This window comes from Artemia franciscana, chromosome 16 (assembly GCF_032884065.1).
Source record: "Artemia franciscana chromosome 16, ASM3288406v1, whole genome shotgun sequence".
NCBI classification, from domain to species: domain Eukaryota; kingdom Metazoa; phylum Arthropoda; class Branchiopoda; order Anostraca; family Artemiidae; genus Artemia; species Artemia franciscana.
The window spans coordinates 21,159,773-21,185,318 of record NC_088878.1 but is presented as its reverse complement, the minus strand read 5'-3'; the positions used below and the strand labels follow the sequence as shown (position 1 = coordinate 21,185,318).

Sequence of the window (25,546 nt, the reverse complement as noted above, 5' to 3'; positions counted from 1 at the left end):
AGAAATAAAGTCAAATAATATTTCAAGCGTAAGACTACCACAAATCACCATCAATAAATAAATGAAACCCAAAACGAACAGAAATTAAAGTGAATAACCGAATGAAACTGGAAACGACAAAAATGAACATGAGTAGGGCTGACAGCCTCCATACCTTTTCAAGACCAGAACATAGTTTACTAAAAACAAAATACATTTTAAATGTTTTCATTTTTTAACTTTAGTAAATTAAAAATCAATTACGACTTTAAGGAATAAATATCAGTGTATGTGGGCTACATATTACACTGACAATCCACGATCATTTTTTTTTGGGGGGGGGGCGAACTGGTATTTAAGATCGTTCAAAGCTTTATTCGTTTTATAAATTTCTTAACTGCCCTTTTTATCCATGTCCCGCGTATTCACTTCCTGAATCTAGACACTCCCAGGCTAAAGTGGTCATGTCTGTACAGATCGGTCCAAATGGTTTTGTTCCGTGAGAGAAGTGAAAGATCCTGACCTAAAAGTTTAATTTTTTTGTGGTCTTGTCTCCAGCTCCTAGGAGAAATCCTTTAACCTAATAAGTCCAAGAATCCTCCAATCTCATTTTAATCGTAACGGCTCCCCAAATGCTGGATGCCCACCAATGTTTATCACTTCATAATCCTTTCTAAAGTTGGCTGATTTTTGTAATTTTTACTCCACTGGAAATGTAACAATTAGGTAAAATAGTAGAAAGACTAAAAAACTTATCATAGCCAACGTAATGTAGTTCACTAGCTAAATAGCAATGTCTGTCATGTCTTTTTGCTTTATGGTTTAGTCTCGCCATAAAGAACGATCGGCCGTAGAGATTCGGGGGGTGATCTATTAAATTAAAAGTTTTTGTGCCCTTTTTAATGGTTAAAATGTATAGACTCGAGCTCTAATCCATCCAGAACAGAGAGGGTTGCACTTTTTGGACGTTTCTAGCAAGTATAATTTAGCAGATTCTGGAGTTGTAGCATCATCTCTTTGCGAAAAATGTTAAAAGAAAACAGAGGGTCGCCAGTGGTGTAGTTTTCTTGTTTGCGTGATAGTTGAGTTAGCTGATTATTAGAGGAGCAGTTAGCCTCTCTAGACTTCGTTTTTCCCCTCCCACTGGGCTTAATTTTGCCCATTACTTCCGGTTGCCCTCTCGAATAGCTCTAAGGGAAACAGTTCTATAATAAAATTTGTGATTATGATTCTATCATTTTTGTTTTATATTCCTTGTTATCCATACAATGCGAATCGCCTATCACTCAATTTGGCTTAATTTTACCTTTATTGGACTTTCCCTATTTTACCCCACTTTAGCCTGTCTACCGATTTATTTATTTTTTTCAAGTATTCAATTATGGAAGCAAAAGTGTAAAAACTTATAATTTGTCTTTGAATATTCTCGACTCAGAATGGCAAATTTTTCTCAAATACCATTACCGTTCGCTTGGGGTTGAAGATATTATCGGCGTAAGCAATAAGAGATACATTTATACTTTCTAAAATGCAAGAGGGAACCGCTTGGGACTGTTCGTCCAAGGTACAGTTGTTGATCGTAATCGGGAACGTAAGCGTACTTTGCCTCGTACCACGGTGGACAGGTATGGCTTTATTTCTGTAATCGTTCCGTCAAGCATTTTGATTATGGCAGTTAATTGAGTATGCATATCATACAAAATACACATAGCGCAATTTAATATTGCTTATGGTTATACCATGTTTTATTATTTCACATCTATTATTGAGCGGGAAAGGCTTCGACCTTATAGTGGCAGAATCATGAAAAACGAGCGATAGTGGCCCTTCATGTCAATGTAAAGGGAGCTGACCTCCTGTCTGAAAAGTGATGCCTAAAGCCTCAAAAAGTGTCTTTTCTAGACCCTAATTTTTAGTTCTCATTGAGAGATCCTTCAGAAAAAAAATACCAAGGGAGCAGTCATCCTCTCTGACGTTAGGAAAATACCTAGAAGAAGTAATTTGACCAGACACCCCCTCCGACCCTAGTAAAGGTTGTCTTATAAATTGTTTCGTATGCACCTTTTCATGCAGGACCAACCTGACTGTAACAAACATTGCACCCATATTCTTATTTTATACTTTGTATTACATATTTGTCAAAAAATAAATTATGGTATTTTTTGGTCAAAAATAAGATAGTTGCCCGCAAAGATTCGAACCTTAAATGGCCCTTTTTGAGTAACCCCCCCCCCCAAAAAAAAAGACAAAAAACTCTACTCTGTGTTTGTGACTGCCTGACCTCTTTTTACTGAAAGAAAGTGATTGGACTGGACGTGCGATACGGGTGCTTGGGAGGGGGGGTGTAGGATGATCGCAGGAATAACTTTTTAATGGGACAGAGTAGTTTTTAAATGTTGAAACGTCGGGAAAAATGTTTAAAGCAGTGATCATGTACGTACAGAAATCAGTTTCAAACTGAGTTTACTTAACCCTATTACAATTTGATCGTAGTTTTGACCTGGTGACAAGTAGCTTTATCATTTTTTGTAGAAACTCTATCTTATATCACTGAAGCTTCTGGAGCCAGAATTGGAGCCAAACACTTCGACAGCAAGTTTTATGGCTCAAAATTGCTGCCTTGACCATTTCGTTACTTGGTGTGTGCAATCTTTTTTTTCTTTTTTTTTTGCTTTTCTTCATACGACAAGCTTTGGGGAAGTTAGTAAAGGCGGTCACCCTGAAGTTAGGGCTATGATTAAATTAGGGTATTTGCCGACTTATTTTAGTAGTCGATGAAGGGCCTTAATTTTTTTTTCTTTCAAACCAGCGGCAAATTTGTCTCTTATGTATATTTCTCTCAACGTTTGTCGGATCTGTTTTGGTTGTGAGTATATCGAACACATGCTGTGTGTATCTGAACCACCTGGTTCTGTTGTACATATTCCTTTCCGCGTTCATCTGAAAATGATCAGTAATTATTGCAAGTCCGTCTTAAAATCACTTATTGGTTTCCCATTATTATACCCAAACTAACGGAATTCCTCTGTGATAACCTCTGAGCTCTATATTTTGAAAGTTGCTTTGTTTCTTTTCTTGGTCTGCTTTAACACAGAACCAGCCATATTACAGCTATTGGTATTAGAAGAATCCCATGATTTGAAAAGCTGTATCTCACTAAGACTTATTTAAAATATAATATCCCACGGTAGATCACTTCGTTAAGATACACTCATTACCAAAAGTTACAATTGTGCAAAATATACTTTTTAGTTGAAGGGGGGGAGGAGAACTGACAATTAACCGGTTTCTTCATGTGCGTTTTGGAGACCAGATCTTGAGACTTACATTTTTTGAATTTTATTTACTTCAATAGTAGATTTTTCATGTTATATTTCTTGGAATCAGACAAATTACTAGATTTGAAAAGTCGTATGTCGCTTGGACTTATCTAAATTATTATCTAATATGAACAATTTTAAGAAAATGAATTAGACGACTTGACAAAACTGGGCTTTGCCAAACGATATGGTTTCTTGAGCAGTCAAAGAGTCGACCAACTTCTGTTCCTTAATAAAAAAAAAAGACAAACTTAGCTTATACATAATTTCAACTGCATATAAATTAAAAGATTTAGATTTAGTGAGTATGACAGAATGTGAAATTCTACGTTTTGAGGGCCCGAGCTCGGATCTCTTCTTCTCAGTCTCTGTCTAGTTTTTAGATTGATGCATGTCTCTTACCCCTAAGATGGCAAAGGGGTTGTTATCCTGCCTAAAAAAGAAGGGGGAAAGGTTGAATCTCCCTCTCTTCTAAATTGTTCCGAAGGATCCCTTCCTTTAATGCTTTTTGTAACGACCCCTATCCAGAATATTGGTTTAAAGGAGCCCCCGGGAATAATTTAATGGTAGTGACCTTAAAAATATATTTTTTATCGTGTTTGAGTACCCTTCCCCTTCCTTACGAAAAAAAATTGATCCTCCCCAAAGAGTAGTGCCTAAGTGAGCATATACTCTACAGAGTCCTCAATCCTGTCTGGGCTGCTGACTAAAGAACGTAATAAAAGAGTGAATACCCTCACCTTTTCAATGTTAGTTCGAAGGATCCCTCTGAAAAAATTGAAAGATAGTGGTCTTAAATACATTTTTACCACCCTTGATCCCCTTCACACAGGAAAAGTCATTTGATCCTCCTCTAATGGTTAGACCTGTGTTCACCCAAATAGGGTAACAAATTACCGATTTGGCATAAAATACTACACCGAGTCAAGCCGGTATCATCGAGAAGCGTTGGGGGAAAAAATTTCAAAACATGAAATTAAGCCCCTTTCTCTTTTCCAAAGAAATTAAATAGGATCTTTTTTTTCAAATTTAAGTGAAGGGTGACATTAGAACTGAAACCGAAAGATAATATTGTATATATTGTGTGCTGGTACCCTCTCCGATCCCCCGCTTTTCATACTAAAGTTTGACTTCTCTGAATGCTCTGTAAAGAATTTTAAAGGGCAACAATTATTACCAGTTGAATTTTTTTTTATTGAGTACCCTCCAAAGTGCTTTAAATAAATATCTTATTATTTAAAGGAAAATGTAAATAAATACGCCATTTCCTTCTATAACCACTGTAATATTTCTTTTTTACTTTTGCTGCTCTTGTGTAAGAGCATTCCCTCTTTAAACGTTGAAAAAGGTTACACTCTAGTGTAAAGAGGAAATTTTTTAGGAGGTGGTAATCCTCCACCTCCTTATTAAATTCATTTCTCTTCGTTTTTAGTTTTATTATCGCTTTTTACTTTCAATTGAAAAAACAATAGAACTTGTTCAATGTAACAAGCTCTATAGGGCAATATAAACATTATGGGCAGGAGGGCGATGGTGCCCTAAATTTCCCAATTTTTCATGCAAAAGTTTAACTTTTGCATTATAATGTTTCATGAATAAGGGCTTTACGCGTGTGTGGGACTTTATTTAAGGGTTTAAATTATATTTGCTTAAAAAATATTGGAGGCAATACATTTAGAAGAACAAGTTCAGTCCCTAAGGTTTTAGTATTTTTGCTTAACAAAATATCGGAGACAAGACGAAGAACAAATTCAGTCATTGAGGTAAGGTAGAATTATAGGAATGTATGAGCAATCAGTTTAATTGCGCTAAATTTTTTGTTATATGTTGCGCAGGCATAAGTGATGTTTTTTTCTTAATTTGATCTTTACTTTCATGAAAAAACTTTTTTTTGTTAATTTTTATCTGTTTCTTATATTTCTTTTTTAAATAGACGTTAAACCTGCTGAAAAGTACTTTGTATAAATTAGACCATGTGCTTTGTTAAAATACGGCATTAAATATAAGTTTTACTACTGATCTCATCCGAAATCCCCTTCGAATTTATACCAGTCGCCATTCTGAAGAGACTTCTGCAGGGCTTATATATAAGGCTTCCCTAGGTTAACGGTATAGTATCTGCACATTTCTCTGAAAAGTGGCAAAATACAAAGAATTGGACATTATTTGTTTTGATCACACGAATATGTTAAACGAAACATATTTTCGTGCAATATATGTTCGAGGAGGTTGAATGTTTAGCTATTAATTGCAAACGTCACTATCTAATATGAAATAATTCCAGTCTTGAGAATTCATGCTACAGCTTGTTGTTAAAATAAACTATTATGAATGGTCAGTAGAATTCCTTTACTGGGGTACGAAATGAAGAATTCATCAATCTGAATAATTGAAACAAATCTTCGTTTGTTACCTATTAAGGTTTGAGAACAGTCTCTATTTCGATTCCACAATCTTTTCTTTGTAAATAAAGTAGAAATGAAGGATATTTATTAACGTACCACTCGCATGCTAAGCTACTGCTCTGCCATCTGAAATAAAATAGAATGCTCTCGTTATTTATTATGTCAGATTAGTAAGATTTCAAGTATTAGTTCTACGCGGCACAGCTCATCCGGCACTTCATACACCTTTTTCTAATCATATACATATATATTTTAGGGGTTCACTATAAAGACATCATTCTTGAGAGGAACTAACCAATTTCTGAACCCTCTTTATTCACAAAATGAGATCCAAAGTTGAAAATTCTGATGCCACATGGCTCTTAAACGAGATTCTATCAGGGGCAACTTGTAAGAAATATGTGGTGTTCAGTATTAGCTTTCATACGAATCCTTATTGGTTTCTCTGCCACTTCAAAAAGATATCTTCACGGAACTGCCTCATCTATGTATTTAATTGAGTTCATATCTATTCCAGCTATTCTCCTTATTAACATCTTTTAAGCTGGACTTCTCAGTTCTATAACTCTTACCATTCCAAAATACCGTCTGAAAGCAGCATTTCCCAATGGCTTTTGCAGTCAGACGTGGTGCTGTCAGTGCTGATTTACTTAAAGTATATGGGAATTAGAGTTGTTTTTAATATGAATCTTATTCTTCTGTCTATGGCCATCTGTTCAGAATGATGATACTAAAAATAAAGAAAAAAATTGTGAATTCCCCTGTTTAAAAAAAAAAAAAAGAATGACGTACTCTCAAGGCGAGGGTTTAACATTAATGCATGCAAACTTTTGGTGATGGCTTTCCATTAATGAGGTCAAAACTGATTGAAATCTGCCTTTTAGGATCAGGAATTGGGTTGCTGCGTACAGTGTCGTGGCTCACTAGTAATAAATTGTAACTTTATGGAGTACGTGACATAACACATGTCGTGCTCTCGAGTCATTTTGTTATTAATGGATCCACTGTATCCTAGGGTTTAAATTAGACAATTAATTTGCACAATATCACGCATAACAACAACGGTTAAAAACGAGGTTTGGTGCAGTTTGAAAACAACCAGAACTGTGTAATTCAACAAGATATAGGCTAGAGGTTCTCATCTGTGGGTATAAAAATCCATTGGAATAATAAGAGAATTTTTTTATTCTTAAATTTTTTGTTTTGCGTAATATTTACTTATAATTACTTAATAGGGCATTTAGTAAGTTTATTCAGAAATAATCTTACGGCTTATTGTGTGAGACTGTGAGAATCCAAATATTTTAGTTTTAGAAAAATATGGGTTGCCCTTTATATAGGAAAATCAAGAAGAGCTTGCTACTTTTAACTATTTATTCCTAATTGATCTTCTGCTAAGGAATCTTGTATTGATCTTCTGCTAAGGAATCTTGTATTATAAACAACTTCAGTTAAGTTTCTAAGTGCTTTAAATTATTATATTTATATATAATTATCATTATAACATATTATGTATGATTGTAACATACATATCATAATATATACATATGTTATAATATATAGTATCAAACAAATCGTAGTAACTCTAAAAAACGGAATTTTGATACCAATAGATACATCAAAAGAATCGGATTGAATGCTGATTTTAAATAAATAAGTTTCATCAAGTTTAGTCTTACTCAACAAAAGTTACGAGCCTGAGAAAGAAAATTGCCTAATTTTAGAAAAAAGGGGGAAACACCCCTAAAAAGTCATAAAATCTTAATGAGAATCACACCATCAGATTCAGCGTTTCAGAAAAACCTACTGTAAATGTTCCAAGCTCCTATCTGCAAAACTGTTCAATTTTACATTTTTTTGCCAGAAGAAAGATCACAGATGCGTGTTATTTTGTTTCTTTTTTTCCCAGGGTTGATCGTATTGACCCAATAGTCTTAGAATGTCGCGAGAGGGCTAATTCTAACGGAAATTAAAATTTCTTGTGCCCTTTTTAAGTGATAAAAAAAACTGGAGGGTAACTAGACCCCCTCCCACGCTCATTTTCCTCAAAGTCACTGAAATCAAAATTTTGAGATGGCCATTTCATTTAGCATAGTCGAAAAAATCTAAGAACCGTCTTTGAGGACGTCTTAATCCCCCAGTGTCACTGGGGGAAGGACTGCAAGTTATGAACCTTGCCCATTGTTTACATATGGTATTGGTTATTGGGAAGCATACAGACGTTTTTAGGAGGGCTTTTTCCTGGTGTGGTTGGGGGGGAGGGGGTTAAGGGGGACGATCTTTTCATGGAGGAATTCATCATGGGGAAGAGAATTTCCATGAAGCGGGCACTTAATTTTCCAGCGTTGTTTAAAAAAACAATAAGAAATTAAATATAAAAAAAAAACAATTTTTTTCAACTGGAAGTAAGGAGCAACATTAAAACTTAAAACGAACAGAAATTATTACATATATGAGGGGGTTTGTCCCCTCCTCAATACGTTGCTATTTTCGCTAAAGTATTTTTAGTAATTTCAAAAGAGCTCTTTATTCTAATTAAATGGACTTAGCGATTTAGGGGTCATTCTTAAAGAATTGGTACAAAGTTCGAACTTTAGTGTAAAGAGTGAGGTATTGACAAGGGGGTGAACCCCCTCAAATACGTAATAAAAATATACGAATATAGAAGTTCGTTACGAAAATTAATTCGTAAGTTACGTATATTTATTGCTAATAAAAACGTTCGTAAATAAAATTAAAAGTTTTAGTGGTCTTTTTAAGTAACCAAAAAATTGGAGGGCAACTAGACCCCTCCCCGCCCCTTTTTTCTCAAAATCGTCCGATCAAGCTTTGAGAAAGCCATTCAGCCAAAAAAGCAAAAATTAATATGCAAATTTCGTTTTAATTATTCATGTACGATGAGCCAAGATCAAAACCTGCATAAATTCAAAAACCTTCAGAAATTAAATTAAAAAAACAAGTTTTTTTTAATCAGTAAGGAGCGACGTTAAAACGTAAAATGAATAGAAATTATTCTGTATATGCAAGGGGCTGTCCCCTCCTCAACGTTCCGCTCTTTATACTAAAGTTTGACTCTTTGTCACAGTTCTACTTTTTAAAACGGTAAAAAGTTAGTAATCTGAGGCCAGAATAATTAAACTACTTATTCTACTGGCAGCTACTTTACATTCTGTCTATTCCTATTTTCAAGATCGAAAACTTAAAAAAGAATGCCGGTGGGCTAGCTGGAAAACAGGTAAGTAAAGATGATCTGTAAAAGAAGGCACTTACTCTCGGTGAAGGCACTGACCAAACATTTCCTAGTTTATCATAATTTTTTCGTACTTTCTGTATAATGTGCCATTTTTTACTATTTTGACGATTTTTTTTCTCCTAGTGCCTGTTAATATAAAAAACTGTGTATGTGCCTCCTAATGATGATCACTTCATCTTCATCTGAGTTCCTTGGTGAGGGAGGAGAAAAACAACTTGGCATGTGTCTCCTCCACCTTGATCTATTCAAAACTTAAATCCTTACCAGCTATCATGAATTTGCGGTTTCCTTCAAATCCTTCATTATGACCTCTCCCTAGCCCATTTTGGGACGGCCTGCTTTTTGTCTGGCCCCTGATGGACGGCCAAAAAGCAGAATCTTTGTCAATTTGTTCAGAATTGGCAAAAATTCTGGTTTTGTTTTTGTTTTCATTCTGCTTAACCCCAGTTTGTCCAGATTAGCAAAGTTCTCTTTCCCTTTATACACTAAGATTTTGCACAAAATACTTCTGGAATTGCAGATTTCCTCATTTACTGTGCTATAAGAACAAATGCTCAGACACGACATCTGTTTTAAAAATTTGCAGCAGCGGTAGCTTCCAAATACCCAGCTCCTCTTGAAAATTTCCCGTTTTTGTGATGTTTTCAGTTATACTCTCTATTTCTTGTTTTTATTTTTGTTTCCTGATTTCTTCTCCCCTCCTTTCTCTGAACCAGATTCCTGTATGTGTGTCCGCCGAAGGGGATAAAGCTCATAAAAGTGTAGTATTAATAATAACAATAATTTATTTTTTACCCACCAGACAAAATTGTAAAAATAGCTCAGCAGGAAAAAAAGAAAGAAACAAAAAGACAAATTAAAATCGTAAAACGACAAACAAAAACTGCAAAAAGGCTAACTAAGCACCAGAAAAGACAATCAAGCAAAATTGCTAAAGTAGCGGCAGAAACTAAATAAATTAAATAAAAAAAACAAGTTTTTTTTAACTGAAAGTAAGGAGTGACATTAAAACTTAAAACGAACAGAAATTACTCCGTATATGAAAGGGGCTTTTCCTCTTCAACGCCCCGCTCTTTATGCTAAAGTTTTATTCTTTCTCTTAACTCTTCTTTTTAAAACAGTAAAAAACTTTAGCGTAACTGCAGATCAAAATATTATGATAATGCTGCCATGGTGGCAGGTTACATATGTTGCACTCAACAAACAATAATGTAAAAAAATACGTTACGGTGAATATCCGAAATATCTTTTTTTTTCTTGGATTTAGTCAGTGTTGCCAGTCCATTTTTTCAGTTTTATGCAAGTTTTGATGGTGACATGTTAGGTTTGGTTAGATTTTTAACCCATTTCTGAGATTTATAACCTAATTTAACCTAACTTTGACTTTTACCGTCAAAGCTTGCGTAAGACTGAAATAGCTGATACGCAAAGCTAATGGAATCCAAGCAGAGAAAAAGGAAATTCGGACATTCATCCGTGAATTTCCACATTAAACAGATTTCGGACATAAAAAGTACCAAATTTGAAGCATTGTTCGTAAATTGTGATAACCATTCATTGATTAGTAGGAGTTACCGCAGCTAAACAAGATCCAGTCGTTGTGACATGTTTTGAGATACTTTAAACTATATATCTCTTTTTCTCGCGTTCAACGTTACGATGGAAGTTATTAAAAAAAAAAAAATGCTTTATCTATAACTGTCATACTTGAATCCGAAACAAGATGGAGCGCCAGAATGCAAGCGCTTAGCGTTAGTGTCGATGGGCTAGAGAATATAGAAGAACTTGTTGGGGAAATTAGCATAGGACCCTATCACTGCAATTCTATTGCAAAATATACTAACTTTTAGGATCATAACTTTAGTTCGTTTCTTGTATAAAATCTTAAGAAGAATTGATCGTGTGCAGCTGAGGTTACAAGGTCCTAGAATGAATTTTAGAGAAGTGTTTCATGGCCTTGAACCATTAGCGACTGAACTAGCCGAAATTCGAGACAAGCTCTGTGAAAAAGCGATAGAACAGTATAGTTTTTTTTGTGAAAAATGGGATATTGACACATACGAGGGCGCCGCAAAAACCCCAGAGATATGGTTAGAAATAGGCCTTTCTGAAAAAAGTGAAATTTCTTGAGTTATGAGAGGTGTGCTTGATCATGTCCAACAGGAAATATTTTTGCAATTTACCCTATTAAATGACCTTAATTCCATATTTAGAATTATACTCGATGTTGAAAATTTATCAAATAATGATAATGTTGATAACGACCTTAAAAAAAATCGTGAAAATTTCGTAATACAGATTTTAATGGAACAGAACTCTTTATCAAAATATGTGACTGCAAAATATGTGGCTCCTAAAACTCTATTAGAATTTCTTACTTTTTATAATCTCGTATGGAGACGATGTTTCCCAAACCTGAGAGTGACACTTCAAATACTCATGGCCATCTGAGTATCAGTTGCTAGCGACGTTCATTCAGCAAATTAAAACTAATTTTGAGATACATGTCATCAACAATGGGACAAGATCGCCTAAGTGACCTATTATTACTAAATGTTGAAACAGAAAAATTTGAAATGATCAACTTGATAAATTCGCTTCATCCAAAGCAAGGAAAATTTGTGTACAGTAATTAGTTTTATTAATACATGATAATAATATTATTATTAAATATATGTATCGCCTTTGAGATAATAATTATATATTTTTATATTGTTTTAAAACTGTGTGCTTTTGAAACATTTCTTTCAAAATATGTAAAATACATAAAAGACATCTATGGAACTAATTCTTAATGGTCATTTGCATTTCAAGATCTAGTCTTGTGTTCTACAACTACACTTTTGTCTCAATTCTAAAGCCTGGCTTGAGCCTATGACTTTATTTATTTCACTTTATTTATTTATTAATTTACGAGTATGTTTTGCTCACAATTTTTTCTGGTTTTCCTTGAGAGGGACTAAAAACATGCTGCACCCTGAGTGTGATTTAAACCCGCTACGCCACTGCTCCGTGGTCTTTCTGTCATGGCTCATGGAACAAGGGCCATATTAGGCTAATTGTAATAACTTTTTTGTCCCCAAAATTAAAGTTTTGTTTTGGCATATATCCCTTTATGACCAAACCAGTACGAAAGTCTCATACTTATATTGAACTTCACTCGGAAATTTAGCGAAATTTTTGGCCTTAAATAAGAGATAATGAATTTGTAATTTAATGTCATTGGACGTCAATAACAAATACTGAAGCGGAAGAAATTTTGTTCATAAATATTAACGTTCACGGTGCGATATGCAACTTGCCTTTAGTTTATCCAGATAAGCCACGTTTTGCGTTTGTTTATTACTGCCTGACATGATAAAGTATGGAAGATTTCGAAATTTGCCAATATTTCCATCTAATATTTGACTAAAATATACTGATAGAGTGAAGTAATCTCTGAAACTTGGTAAAATTCTATCCTTACCAAATACTCTTCAAATAATTGTCCAAGTTTCCTGTATACTGTAATATCTGTTTTCATGTTTGTTTATCTAATTCTTAACGTCAAGATAACTTAATCCCTAAAGCTTTTGACAAAAATCGCTAGTTCTTAATTTTTTACTCGTTTGGAAATATTTCAGGCTTTCGAAGAGAATTGCTCATGGGATGTGCCTACTTTTCCGCTAGTTTTTTTTTTTTTTTTTTAAGAAATAACTTAATTCAAATACCTCAAGCTTGAGCTTATTTGACAAGAATGTGGACAAAGTTTTTGTTGAAAATATTGTTTTAGAAAAAAAGAACACTGGGTTTTCAGCTGTATGTTTAATTTTCGTGCTCATTCTGTGAAAGTTGCCTTACGTAATTTCTTGTTAACCGTTTGCAGATTCTAACATCGTATCGCCGAATTATTTTTATCCCAACAGCTGCTCTGTTGTCAGCATTGTAAATGGAAGGAAAGGGGGTAAATGATCGTCGACCTACTACCCCCAGCCTCTGCATTAGAGCCAGAAAGGTAAAGCCATAAGATATATATATATATATATATATATATATATATATATATATATATATATATATATATATATATATATATATATATATATATATATATATATATATATATGTATGATATTTTGTCTAACTTAGGACAAAATATCCCAATCTTCCCTCCCTTTGGAATGATTGTGCCAATTGGCAGGAAGGAGAAGGACTCGTAATTACATTTCCCCCAAATTTTGAAATACCTTTTAGAATACTTATTTTTTTAAATCACAATTTGTATCTTCATAAAACAAAAAATTAAAGATTTTTTTGCCTTACCAATCTTTTAATTGCGAATAGTGTTAATAATCTTTAGTTAACCAATCAACTTCTTTTCCGATTAGTTTTGACCGCTTGATGACTAAAAAAACTCTAATATCCGCGAGTCCATCATCATTGCTGTTCATGTTCCTGTGTCTCTTCTAGAGTTGCCCAATTCGCTCCAACTTCCAGCACTAACAGATCAACGCCATGAAAATACTTACAATTTGACAGAGACTGGAATTTTAGCTGCCAAACGAGTGGTTAACATTGTGGCCTTTAATTCTCCTGATATCACATACGCACCTTTGCTCTATCCGATTTCCTGTCTTCTGCTCCATTACCTCTCAGGTAAGATATTTTTTTTCTTTTTGGGACTCGGCGCAAAAACTATATTTTAAAAATACACATGCCAAAGGATATTGGGCTCTTCGCAAACCCTATCGTATCGATGTGTTGCTAGTCATTTTTAATAGGCCCCAAATAAGTCATTGATTATTAACATTGAGACTCCTTTTTAATTGCAAAAATTTCATGAAATCATAGTGTTTAGTAATAAACATTCTATTGAATCACATGTTCTCAGTTCTCAGGTTGTTGAAAATCTGTTTATTTAGACAATAATCTTGATTGCTTTGGACTGAGGTTCTATTTTTTTCAACTCAGGAATACTGTCGATTGACTCCTGTTGATTTACATGTTATATCATTTATAATATGTGAAATAATATCAAAAACGCCTAAATGCTTTATGCTAACAAGAGCAGTTTGGGGTAGCTTGTGTAATTCAAACAATTTGTGAGGAGGAAAGAGTTATGAAGTATTTTCTAGATGAATGAATGAATGATTGTGGTGTGTTTTAACATACCTGCTGCCACAAAAAATATCGTTATTGTGTCTGCACATTTGTAAGACCTTTAAAAAAGAGAAAAATTTCTTAGTCGCCCAGCGCTAATTTGTCAGGGTTAGATTTCCCGCGGATTAAGAAATAATTACACCATCCCACCAATACTTAGTTTGAAGCAAGACATTGTCATCCGGAAACTGAAGAAAATTTTTGAACAATTTCGTACTCCTCCCCCCCCCCACTGACACAAACTGTTTAAACTGGTAATTAATAACCAACATTAACAGATTAACAATTTTGTACTACGCCCCATTGACAAAAACTGTTTAAACTGGTAATTAATAACCGACATTAACAGATTTATTAAACACGTGGCAGATTTTGTCTTTTTCTAAGGGTTGCAAGATATAACCACCAAATAAAAGCCTTCGGATTCTGTACACTTGCATCAGCTCCCGTTTCAACACAGGGAAGCCCTATGTGCCCTTTAAAGCTTGGGATGCCCTATGTGCAAGAATATAGTGACTTAAGGGCCAATAAGTTCTGTTACGGTAATATGGAGAATCTCTTTCTGGAAAAAAAAAACAAACAACAAAAGTTATAATCTGAAAAAGTCAAAACCGACTAATGCTTCTCAAGAACCGATGCGTACTCTCCTTTGATTTAATTTTTAGTGTCAGTTCGCTCAATTTGCTGCTTGGGAGTGACCCTAAAACAAAACACGGTAAGTAATTTTGTTGTCCCTCTACTGTATTCTTTTTATTCTCTTACTAGCATCAGAACTTTTCGGTTGACGGGCATAAAAAAGAAAAAAACGTAGCGTATACTCCTTTTGTGAAGACCGGAGAAAGTTTATGCCTCCTCCCCTTTTCTTTCAAACACAGAATTTTAAATCCTCTACATCCCAGAAAAATTATCAAAGTTTTTCAACTTGACCCCCCCCCCCTCTCCAGCCATGACACAAAACAGAGTAGACTTACCAAAGCTATGTATAAAAATTCGTCATAATTTTATTGAAACCGAATGACTTTACAGTAAGAAATACTCGCTCTGTTTCAAGCTTCTGGTGGTACCCGTTGTATAACTTCGCACGATTGTTAGATTAGTAATTAGCTACGAATCAACGACTTAGAAAAATTATATAGGTAGGTTTAATGTCTGGATAATATGCTGAATTCTGTTCCAGAGAGCATTCGGGCGGCTGAGCAACTGAGGTTATTTAAAAATAAATTGAAAAGGTATTTGCTAAGCCAAGATTCATAGTTCTTTTATTTATTTATTTATCTGTTTTTCTCTCTTTTCTGTTTATTATTATAAGATTGGTTATTATTATTGAAGAGTGGATGAGAGATTGGTTGTTCGTTTTTTTTTTTTTTTTTTTTTTTTTTTTTTTTTTTTTTTTTTTTTTTTTTTTTTTTTTTTTTTTTTTTTTTGTAGTGAATTATTAGTTAGGAAATGAGTTTTTTTTTACCCGCCCAGTCGCAAGTGATGTTTTGTATGTTTCTTTGGGCGGTTACTTAAGTTTTACTGGCATATCAGTTATATGTGTTTGATTTATAAATGTATTTGATCAAACAGTTATCAAATTAAACAGTTATCAAAAAAACAGTTATCGTAATCAAACAGTTCGTGGTAACGAACTGTAGTAAGGAGCGACCCGGCTCAATAGTAACCAAAACTCTAAAAAATGGAATTTTGATACCAATAGTTACATCAAAAGAATCGCATTTTAATGCTGATTTTAAATATATAAGTTTCATCGAGATCAGTTATACCCATCAAAAGTTACGAGCCTGAGAAAATTTGCCTCATTTTGAAAAAAGGGGGAAACATCCCCTAAAAGTCATACTATCTTAACGAAAATCACACCATCAGATTCAGCGTATCAGTAAACCTTATTGTAGAAATTTCAAGCTCCTATCTACAAAAATGTGGAATTTTACATTTTTTGCCAGAAGACAGATCACGGATGCGTGTTTATTCGTTTCTTTTTTTTTCTTTTTTTTCCAGGGGTGATCGTATCGACTGAGTGGTCTTAGAATGTCGCGAGAGGGCTCTTTCTAACGGAAATTAAAAGCTCTAGTGCCCTTTTTAAGTGACCAAAAAAATTGGAGGGCACCTTGGCCCCCTCCCACGCTCATTTTTCCCAGAAGTCACTGGATCAAAATTCTGAGATAGCCATTTTATTCACCATAGTCGAAAAACCAAATAACTATGTTTTTAGGGACGACTTACTCCCCTGCAGTCCCCGTGGGAGGGGCAGCAAGTTACAAACTTTGACCTGTGTTTACTTATAGTAATGGTTACTGGGAAGTGTACAGACGATTTCAGGTTTTTTTTTATGTTTAGGGGGAGATTTGAGGGGGGGTTACGTGGGAGGATATTTCCACGGAGAAACTATTCATGGGGGAAGAGAATTTCAATGAAGGGGGCGCAGGATTTTCTAGCATTATTTAATAAAAAACAATGAAAAAATAAATATGAATTTTTTTTCTACTGAAAGTAAGGAGCAGCATTAAAAACTTAAAATGAAGTATTTTTAGTAATTTCAACTATTTATTCAACGGCCTTTGTGATTCAGAGCTCATTCTTAAGGAATTGGAACAAAATTTAAGCTTTAGGGTAAAGAGCAAGGTATCGACGAGGGTTGAACCCCCTCATAAACGCAACAAAAACATACAAATATAGAAGTTCGTTACGTAAATTAATTCGTAAGTTACTTATATTTTTACCAATGAAAACAATTCAAAAATTAAAAGTTCTAGTTGCTTTTTTAAGTAATCAAAAAATTGGAGGGCAACTAGGCCTCCTCTCTCGCTCCTTTTTTCTCAAAATCTTCTGATTAATTGCAATTTTAATTATTTATGTGCGGAGAGCCAAGATCAAAACATACATTAATTCAAAAACGTCCAGAAATTAAATTTAAAAAAAACAAGTTTTTTTAAATGAAAGTAAGGAGCAACATTAAAACTTAAAACGAACAGAAATTACTCCGTATATGAAAGGGGCTTTTCCTCCTCAACGCCCCGCTCTTTACGCTAAATTTTCTTACTGTTTTAAAAATAGAGTTAAGAGAAAGAGTCAAACCTTACTCCGTATATGAACTGAACTCCGTACTGAACTGATTGTCATTTTATTGGGAATTTGAAGCAGTTTAATGGGAATTATTCATTTCCTTGTTTAGTCGTTTGGTATAGAGCAAACGTGAAAGATTGAGTTTGTTTGTATATAGAAGTTTAACTTCAATAAACTCAGTTCCAGCTTAGTGTGGTAACCCGATAGGCTGTAGAAGCCAATGCAGTGATTTGAAAAGCTATGGTAATTAGTGGAAGCAAACGTGGGTCAGGAGTAGCACAATTTTAATGAAAATATATTGTACCTTTCTCTCCCCTTGTATTTTAGCAGTTAGATCTTAAAGTTTTAGCCCTGGAGACTCGAAGAATATCTTAGAATTGAAATAAAATTGTACAGATTGTTATTTCGAGAACAAAATAAAAATATACAAAGAATGCTAAATGAGCCAACAGGGGTGGAGGGTTACAATAAAAAACTTTAAGAAACGCATCAAAATTTTGATGATTTACATTTTTTTTTCATGGTTTTACAAATCTGACAAAATTTTCGGGGAAGGGGAAGGAGGATTCAAACCCCGTAACTACACATTCTGCACATGATCTTGCGAGCTAAACAGATTCTTTGTTCTCATTTTTAATTAATTAAATACACATAAATTAATTAAATACGCTTAAATTCAGTTAATTTAAAGATACAAAGTATAATAGTACGTACGAATAAAATTAATTTATGGAAGACTTTGGTAGCATTCCTGCCTTACATTTCACCCCCTAATTTTTATATTCATTGAATGACTTCAGCTATTTCAAATATTTATGGAAATGGGACTTCAATTTTTCAACTGATGCTTTGTCTCCCAAACTATTTTGTCTACACTGAGGATGTGGCCTCCCTAAATAGAATCCGTCTCATGGATAAGGAATGCATAGTTATTGAGGAACCTTGAAGGTTAACCTTTGTTTGGGTTGAGGAAACTTAAAATGGAATTTTTAGATGATGTGTTACTTGTAACTGTATGGTAGTTAAATAGTTGTAGCAATCATCTAATATTGAAAAGTCCACTATTCTCGGTGTTTGTTTATTTCTTGGGTATTTGAATAGCCCATATTCAATTATATTTTTGTGTAAGGTTAATTAGGTTGTTTTTTTAACGGTTTACTATTTTGATTAAAATAGAAAAAAATGTTTTCCAAAAAAAGTTTTTCAAAGAAAAGTAAAGACTCCTTCAAAAACTTATGACATGCTTTTAACGAACAGAAATTACTTACATGTGAAATTTAACACACTAGTAAAACTGCAATCGAAATCGGAAAGATTTTGTTGAAAGTGCTATGTATCCTTGAAATGAAAACTTTTCTTCTTATTTACAGAAGTGGATACGTATAAATGTTTAACTACTCTCCTTTCTTCTCGTAAGATTCTTTTCTTCACCCAAACAAATCGGCATTACGAAGCTAACTGGAAGACAGTCATGACGTTATCCAAAAAATTTATGGTAGGTACAAAAACTTTTCTTTTTTCTGCGTTTGAAATCATTTGTTTCTCTACCTACAGACAAAGAAAATCTCTGGATACCCAGGTTTCAAGGTAGGGATAAGAAATTGGGTTTCTGTTGATAATACAAATTCAGAAATAAATAAAATATGCAAAACTTCCAAAAATATTTGTGACAAAAAGGTGTTTTCTTAATTTAGATATCATGCCATCTATGCAGTATTACATAAGTCTATTATACCATTGATGCATATTTTAATATAATCATTAATAAAATCTGCAGTTTTGGAAGGTTGAAATAGATTTTCAAGCCCAACTGATCTAATAAACATAATTCCAAATATCAAAGAACACAATTTTTCATTGGAGTAACGTGTATTTTGTTTCTTGTTTTCATTTGAATATCATGCCAATGCCAATGAGACTCAATAGAAACTGGTTAAATTGTTCGTGTTGTAGGCCACCAGAAAGGCGTGTTATTCATGATTTGTAAAACTTCTCCATATAGGGATGAAGAGAAGAAGCTTTCTGCTGTTCTTAAATTAACTAAGAAACATCATCTGTTCCTCAAAAGTAATGAAAAAGGTGACATATACGAGATCAGTGCTGGCTTGTGTAAAAGAATTGGCAGTGATCCTGCGATAATACCTAATGTAGTTGGGGCAAAAGACGATTTGGCAACCGGTGATCTTTTAAAGCTATCTTGCCCTTGCTTATGGAGATCTCAAGGCTATTGTCGGAACCGCGGTGCTGGAATGGAAGATTTTTTGGTTAAATTTGCCCTTGTACCCCTCAAAACGAGGAATGAACGTTTCACTTAATTCTGCAGCATTGGCTACTATTAACACTTTTTTCAGATACAAGGGGCTTCTGAAGGCAACATTGACCGGGCTGAACGGAATTACCGTAAATTTATTGATTATATTATAATTTGTAGGCTGTGGAAATCATCCATGCTATACACAGTTATCCTTCCAGGTGGTGATTTTGACATTGACCATACCTTGGTGATGTCCAAACTAAAAATAAGGCTAAAATCTTTGACTAAGTTTGAAAAGAGGCCCCTCCCCCTTTTTAACAACTAACTTCTTCAAGATCCTCAAACCCATCAAACTTGCATATCGAAATAGTCAGTTCAACTATCAGATCTACTTTCAAGGAACCTATAAGTAGCTGGAGAGAATATCGATGAGCTGGTTTTAGACCACTCGAAAATTATTAGCGATTTTGCAGTATCTATCCTTAAAACAAAAACAATGACAAGACATGATATGGATGCTATTATCACAATAAGAGGAATTATGATACAATATGTAAAAGGCAACTATAACAACGAGGAAACAGAGGAGTAGGGACAAGGTAAAAGCAATTCAAACGTGCTTGAAAAAAACAAACCGGGAAGTCCATCGTACTTCCATAAAAGACAAATGCGAAGAGTATGAGTCAGAATTCAAGAAAGATGACATGCCGCACCCTATGTTTGTCTAGAGTACGTGACGCAGCAAGCAAGAAAATTATTCGCTCTTATCGACACTGCAATTGGTGATCGTATCGGTTTACCTCAGCCGTTTTATATTTTGGTGGATCTGCGCTTTGTCGAGCTCAGTTTTCATAGAATACAAATAACCAATTTCTGACATCAAAATGGCCAATCATGACAAAACATAAAATTGCAAAGAAGAGAGAAAACAAGGACAATAACAGTCAGTGAAAAAATTTAAAAACTATTCAAATATTTCAGTCGAGACCTCCGTTTGATCATGCTCAATGCAGAAGGAATCTGATAAGAAATAAAAAACTGAACTTTAAAACTAAAGACTAAACTAAAATAAGGTGGCTCCTTCAGAGTAACGATGAAAGGATAACTGTATAAAAAAAACTAAGTGGTATTTCACAATTTCATCTTACATAAAGCACTCTTAATAGATAATCGCTTTCCAGGTAGGGTATTATCAGAGATTGTATTTGATTGCAAAACATAATTTTGTGGACGAATGTTAAAAACGATCGGAACTAATAATTTCATCATAAATGGGACTCGGAAAAGTATCTCCATTGTCTCTATTGAGGGTAACCTTTAGGTGAATGTGCTTCTTTATTTCAACTGTCTCCCTGAAAACTTGCATAAGACTTTTACTATGGACAATAATGGAGGTATTATCAAATATAATAAAATAGTTTGGGTGGTCATAGACATTTTGAGCCAAGGTCAAAAGTATCGGGCCTTTGGCGTAGCCCTGTGACTTTGTCGATTAAGAACCTTTGTTCTGATAGCCTCTTTCCTAATTGCTGTCGGCTTCTACCAACATAATAAACAGCCAGAAGAACAGGGATGCCATTAAATTTTTTTAGGATTCTTTTCAGTTTGTCACTCAATTTTGGAATATAGGGTAGAACAGTGAAAACTTTCTTATCGTCCACGATTGGACGATATCTGTTGGGGTTGGGGGGTTGATGCATTTTTTTTTTCTGCCTTTTTTCATCTTTTGACTATGATGGCTTCAAGTAATTTTATTGATACCTATTGCAAAATAAAATGTCCTTAATGTATTTCAATTCTGAGATTATGTGAGGCTCTGAGCATGTTCTTATAACGCGGTCAACCAAAGAAATAATTACTCTTCTTTTTATGCAGAGAGAGAGGTTGGACGAAAAATGTAAATACCTACAATTAGGAGTTGGCTTTCTATAAATAGAAAATTCAAGACTAAGAGACTTAGTGATAATTAAGATGTCTAGAAAAGGAAGTTTGTAGTCTTAATACCAAGACTAAGGAACTAGCACATTCAAAGAACTAATTAATTATAATTTTCAAATATTGGGAACTTCATTTATCATATAAAAAAAAGACAAAACTAAATTTCCAAGCTGCACAAAATCTTTTTCATTTTTGTTACGGAGACATTTACCCATCTATTCACTTTCTAGAATCAGGGATCGTCTGGTTTCGGTGTAAACCATAGACTTAATGACCAATTTTTCTGGATATCTGTATATATTCTGATAAATGCATTTCCTGGGCAGGAAGTTTTGGAAAAAGAATTCTAGCTATAAAATTACTGAAAAGTGCGTAGCTATGTAATTTTTCTGGGTTTTTTGTGGGGAGGGGCTGAATGCTAGTTCCCACTCTACCACTCTGGTAGGGTCTTGGCACATCTTTTATCTTCGTCTTTCGTTGTCTGTTTTACTCTTACTCTTAGTGGAATATTAAATTGATGTAAACAAATTGAAGAGGAAAAGTAACTCTTTAAGCGATAATGGTTTCAATAAGTTATTCTTGCGTTTGATCTTGGTCGTTTTATATTTTTCAGAAATCTGTTTTGGTATTCATTTCAAAGAATTTTGAGGATCAGAAAGCCACAGATAGGTTTTTTCAGAACTGGATTTGGTTTATTTTAGAAGATCTTCCATTCCCATATCTTGTGAGTATGTCACTTTTTTCTTTATCATACACTCTATTTTATTTAATAGGGATAAAAGTATCATTTTCCAGGTTATTGGCTCTCTCCTGCTAACAACTGTCAAGAGATTGTTCTTTCTCTTTCTTAAGGTTTATATTTCTTTCTTTTTGGTTTTATGTGGATCAGATAAAATCTTGGGATTGATGTTTAAATTTGTTATCGGATAGTAGTATTGAACAAACACGGATGATGTGGTTTATTTCTATGTGGAGAGGGAGGGGGGCTCAAAACGACGCAAAACTGGTGATTTATGTGAAAGGTATAAGAAATACCAAGAGAATATTTAAAATTAATAATATTTTTTGGCTCCAAGCCTCGAGGTCCAGTTAGGATCTCCGCATGGTGTTGAATAATTGAAAGGAGTTGATGCACATTAAGATATGTGTGTTAGTTTTCCTTTTTTTCAAGAATTTTTAATGGTTTTGCAAGATAACCTACATATTAAAAATTCTCAAACTGTGTAAAAACTAAACTATATGTCTGGTATGCAGCAGTAGTCTCGTATGTCTTTGTTTTCAAGTTTCAGAAAAAAGATCCTTTTCAGGAAAAGGATCTTTGCATCACATATTATCTGGAAAAGCGGGACTTGACCCCCCCCCCCGTGTATGTCTCTGGTGTTTCTAGATGTAAAACATCTCCGTTATAGGTTTGAAGAACTTTAATGTAATGTTCCAAAAAATTTAAAATTTGTTTTTGACAGTGGTTGTTTTTTATAAGTATTTTGTAATGATTTCTTTCAGTGACTTTTCCGATATTTATACACATCTAAACCAAAGCCGTGGAAGTTGAAATTCAGCCCCTTAAGTATAGCAAGTATGTAGCACAAATTAGCTCAAATCAACCACTTGAATTTTTTTTTTTTTTTTAGATGCGACTCGTTACAGAAATAACAAAGCTTCGTCTTTTAGCTTAAACACTCGTTTTAAAACATTTTTTTTTTTAGATTCATCATGAATTACAATACAAAAGCAGAAAGAAGCTTTTTGCAAAATTGCTTGCTACTTATTCCAAAACAACGGTTTGAATTTATTCATAATTTTGGAAGAATGTATCGAGTTTGTAGATCCACTAAAATCAATCCCCATTTCCTTGCATAATTCGGTAAAAAGTCTTCTGTTTCGTAGACGAGACTTTATGTGATCTACAAACTCGATACATTCCGAAATTATGATTAAATTCAAACAGTTGTTTGGAACAAGTAGCTAGTAATTTTACAAAAATCTCATTTCGTATTTTTTCTTGAGAGATGAGAGTTTTTTTTTTTTTTTGGTGTGTGCTTCTTATTGTGCTTAGTTCCTTGTTTATGTGCAAGAATTTTATCTTCCTAGTCTGATAAGTTTAACTAGTATTTTTTAAGTTTTGTTCTCACATGGTGTGTTTGTTTTTTTTTTAAATTGGCAAAGACGTTACCTTCACGGTAGCATTGTCGGATCCCCCGCTAGCAAATTTTTATGGATTATACTGTTTCTTTTAAGATTTTGTTCGTTTTAAGATTATGGATTGTTGATAAAGATAGAGTTTCAGCATAAAGCGTGTGTATGTTTTAGAGAAAAGTGAGTGGGTGTTGTTTGTGTGAAATATTGTTCTATAATGCTGATTCGGAAGGGTCCGGTTCGTTAGGACGTGACCAGGTAGTGAATGCTCGTTGGAAAATGCATGAAGAAGAAGGCTACAAAAGCTTATTTGCTGCAAAACGATGGAACTTATGTACTTAGAGAAGCCGATACCTCCATTGGCTCACATTTTTCAAGAAGAAATTATGGTCTTTTAAAAGTATAGGTCAGGTATTGTTTTATCTGCCATAATGCCCTGATGTAACACGAGAATATCGTCACTCTTTGGTAGCAAACAGGTTCATCCTACCCCGACATCATGTACCTGTCTACCGCGTGATGGGTGGGAAATTTTGAATCTGTTAAAGAAATCCAAAAAAAGCCCCTGTAAATAAAATGATGCATGATCTAAACTTGGTGAAACCCAGTACCATCGGAATTGCTTGATACCAGAAGCTTTAATTACGAGACAGGGGAAGGGAATTTACCTACTCTTATATTCCCCACCTCCTTCGTCTCTCAGGATTGTGAAAATATTTTTGGGGGTATTTTCATCGAAAATGCTTATTTTTGGTATTTCCATTTACAAACTGAAAAAACTTAACATTGTCCCCTCCCTAGATTTTGAAAATACATTTGTCACCCCTCCCGACATTTTTGTGAATTGAATCCGCTGCCGGATCCTACTTTCTCAAACTAGAAACCTAAAAAAACAATGCTATTCTTGACTCTGGAAATTGAAAATCTCACTCTACGGAAAGCTGTTGAGTTGGCTATTGGAGTTGTAAGAAAAAAAAAAGAAAAATAACCCACAGGTGAAAAAGAATGAAAAAAGGAGAAAGAACATTTTATTTCCCTGAGTTTCAAGAATAAAACAATTGCCACAAAGCCAACATTTCAAATATGATCAGAAAATGCAAACGACGAGTGGAATATGCTTCCTATTGAACCAAAGGCAAAGAAGGAAAGGCAAGGAGTAAAGAAAGCAAAATTAAATAGGAATAATAGTGTTGCAGATCGGAAGATTAAATGTAATTAGTTTAAAACAGGAAAATGACAAGTGTCTACAAATTCTTAACATAGATATATTGTGCCTTTAAGAAGTAGTTACTTTTACTTATTGCACATTGAAACCGCAAGCAGACTCATCGTGGTGCCCAGCAGACGACGACATGTCTCCTTCCAGAGGCTTCGCTCGAGGGTGGCAGTAAGTAGCTACCCTAAGATTAGAGGCTTAACAGAATCAGATCTGGAGTTTATCTCTGGGAGCTGCTTTCCGACACTGGAGTCATTTTGAGGGAAACTGCAGGGATCAACCCAACTAGCCTTCCTGTTGAGACCGATGGCTAAATACCAAGTGTTCGCCAGAATGATATGATACTACGATTTTAAAATCCTCTGTAGTGCAGACTCTACCAGAAAACTTTACACTAGTGCATCTTTCCCACAGTATAAGTATATATTAACAGTAGCGAAAAGTCCTATACTTTCCATTAAAGATTTTTGGCACATACCTGTCTAGACCTCTCTTCATGAATCCGCCATTTATGCTGTTTGGTAGCAACTAAAACTATTCCTGTGACACAAAGGGATTTTTCCTTTCCGCTCGCTTTGATATATCCCATTTCTGAAGAAACTTTTCGCTACTGTAAATATATGTTTACTGTGATCTTTCCTCTGAGACGAACCTAGTTAAAGATAGGCAACATATAGTACAGCCGAAACTACCAAAGTACCTAAATGACAGAATCTGCTCCTTATTGGAGAGTTTATTTGTGTCTTTGGAAAAGGGTATATACAAAGACAAAGTGCAAAAAATAAAACAGAAGCTATGTGAAAGGTTAACAGAAGTTCTGGAGGGGAAAAACGGAAAAGG

The 25,546-nt window shown here is 34.3% G+C and overlaps 1 protein-coding gene across 6 annotated transcripts in view; it reads left to right on the top strand.

The window, feature by feature from the left end:
- LOC136037206 (GTPase-activating protein skywalker-like) overlaps positions 1 to 25,546 on the top strand; it is a 102,144-nt gene that overhangs the window by 28,712 nt on the left and 47,886 nt on the right. For all 6 annotated transcript variants that reach the window (XM_065719791.1, XM_065719790.1, XM_065719789.1 and 3 more), the window contains exons 4-6: positions 13,407 to 13,592; positions 18,533 to 18,657; positions 21,968 to 22,078. In XM_065719791.1, coding sequence (XP_065575863.1) covers positions 13,407 to 13,592; positions 18,533 to 18,657; positions 21,968 to 22,078 — 422 coding nt within the window. The remainder of the gene's footprint in view (positions 1 to 13,406; positions 13,593 to 18,532; positions 18,658 to 21,967; positions 22,079 to 25,546) is intronic.